General features: G+C 38.9%; 1 protein-coding gene across 1 annotated transcript; it reads left to right on the top strand.

Moving 5' to 3' along the window:
• Nucleotides 1–79: 79 nt before the first annotated feature.
• On the top strand, nt 80–283 carry LACBIDRAFT_312532 (uncharacterized protein; the record flags this gene model as incomplete). The annotated part of the gene is made up of 2 exons (XM_001891227.1): nt 80–142; nt 197–283. 2 exons carry the CDS (start codon nt 80–82, stop codon nt 281–283), a joined length of 150 nt encoding a protein of 49 aa, XP_001891262.1.
• Nucleotides 284–1,023: the final 740 nt, after the last annotated feature.

Raw genomic sequence — 1,023 nt, 5'->3', positions numbered from 1 at the left:
GATACCACTTATACAAAATCACAGTAAGTGCTCACAAAATGTCTCAATCCAACACTGGTGACTTACCTGCCTATGTCCTATGCCTCCTGAGCATACATCGCATCCTACGGTTGTTGACAATCAGCTGATGGTACAAATCATGGTAAGTGTTCATGAAACCTCTCAATGCATTTTCAATGACTTACTCATGTCATAGACCTCTGAAGCATATGTCATGTCCATTGTCATACCTCATATTGAACACTGTTGGCTTGGTGTAGATAAATCACAGTTGGTTGTGTGACGATGGTGGCGGATCTTGGTGGTCAGAGGTAAGTCACTATCATTAATTGTTTTGATGGATCACACTCACCTTGACTTGGCTGGAGGGGGAAGGGGATTCAGAAAAGACACAAGAAAAGGAGGGATGTACAAGACACAAGAAAAGGAGGGATGTACATACAATGTCAGAAAGGAATTTGGACAATAACATCTTCGCATCGTTAAGTCCTATGTATTCCTGTAAAGATGTATAAGATTAGTAACATAGATATATGTCTGAGCAAATAATGCAGTGTGAAGTTGTATTCCTGATATATGAGCTTAGTAAAATAAGAAGAGGGAGAAGGTATACTTACAAGAGGATGGCTGTGACAAAAAGTAGAGACGGCAGTGGGCATAAGCATCAACAGCAGTGGATGCAAAGGTACATTGGTGTTGTGCCATTCGTTCATGTCATGAAATTCTATTTTGTAAGGACATACAAAGTTAGTAAGAGAAAACACAAGAGATGGATGAAATATACGTACAATCAACACATAAGTAAGATATGTACTTACGACACAAGAAACAAATGGAAGCAATTTGGACATTAACACATTTGTGTCATTAAGTCCTATGTGTTTCTGTAAAAACATATAAAGTTAGTAAAATAGGTAGTAGGCATTGAGCAAATAACGCCAAATTATGACATGTGCCAAGGATCGTCTGAACCTGCACTGGGGTTCAGACGATCCTTGGCGTACATCATAATTTGGCATTGTT

Source organism: Laccaria bicolor, genomic scaffold (genome assembly GCF_000143565.1).
Source record: "Laccaria bicolor S238N-H82 LACBIscaffold_531 genomic scaffold, whole genome shotgun sequence".
Lineage (NCBI taxonomy): Eukaryota > Fungi > Basidiomycota > Agaricomycetes > Agaricales > Hydnangiaceae > Laccaria > Laccaria bicolor.
This window is presented reverse-complemented; position numbering and strand designations above follow the sequence as displayed.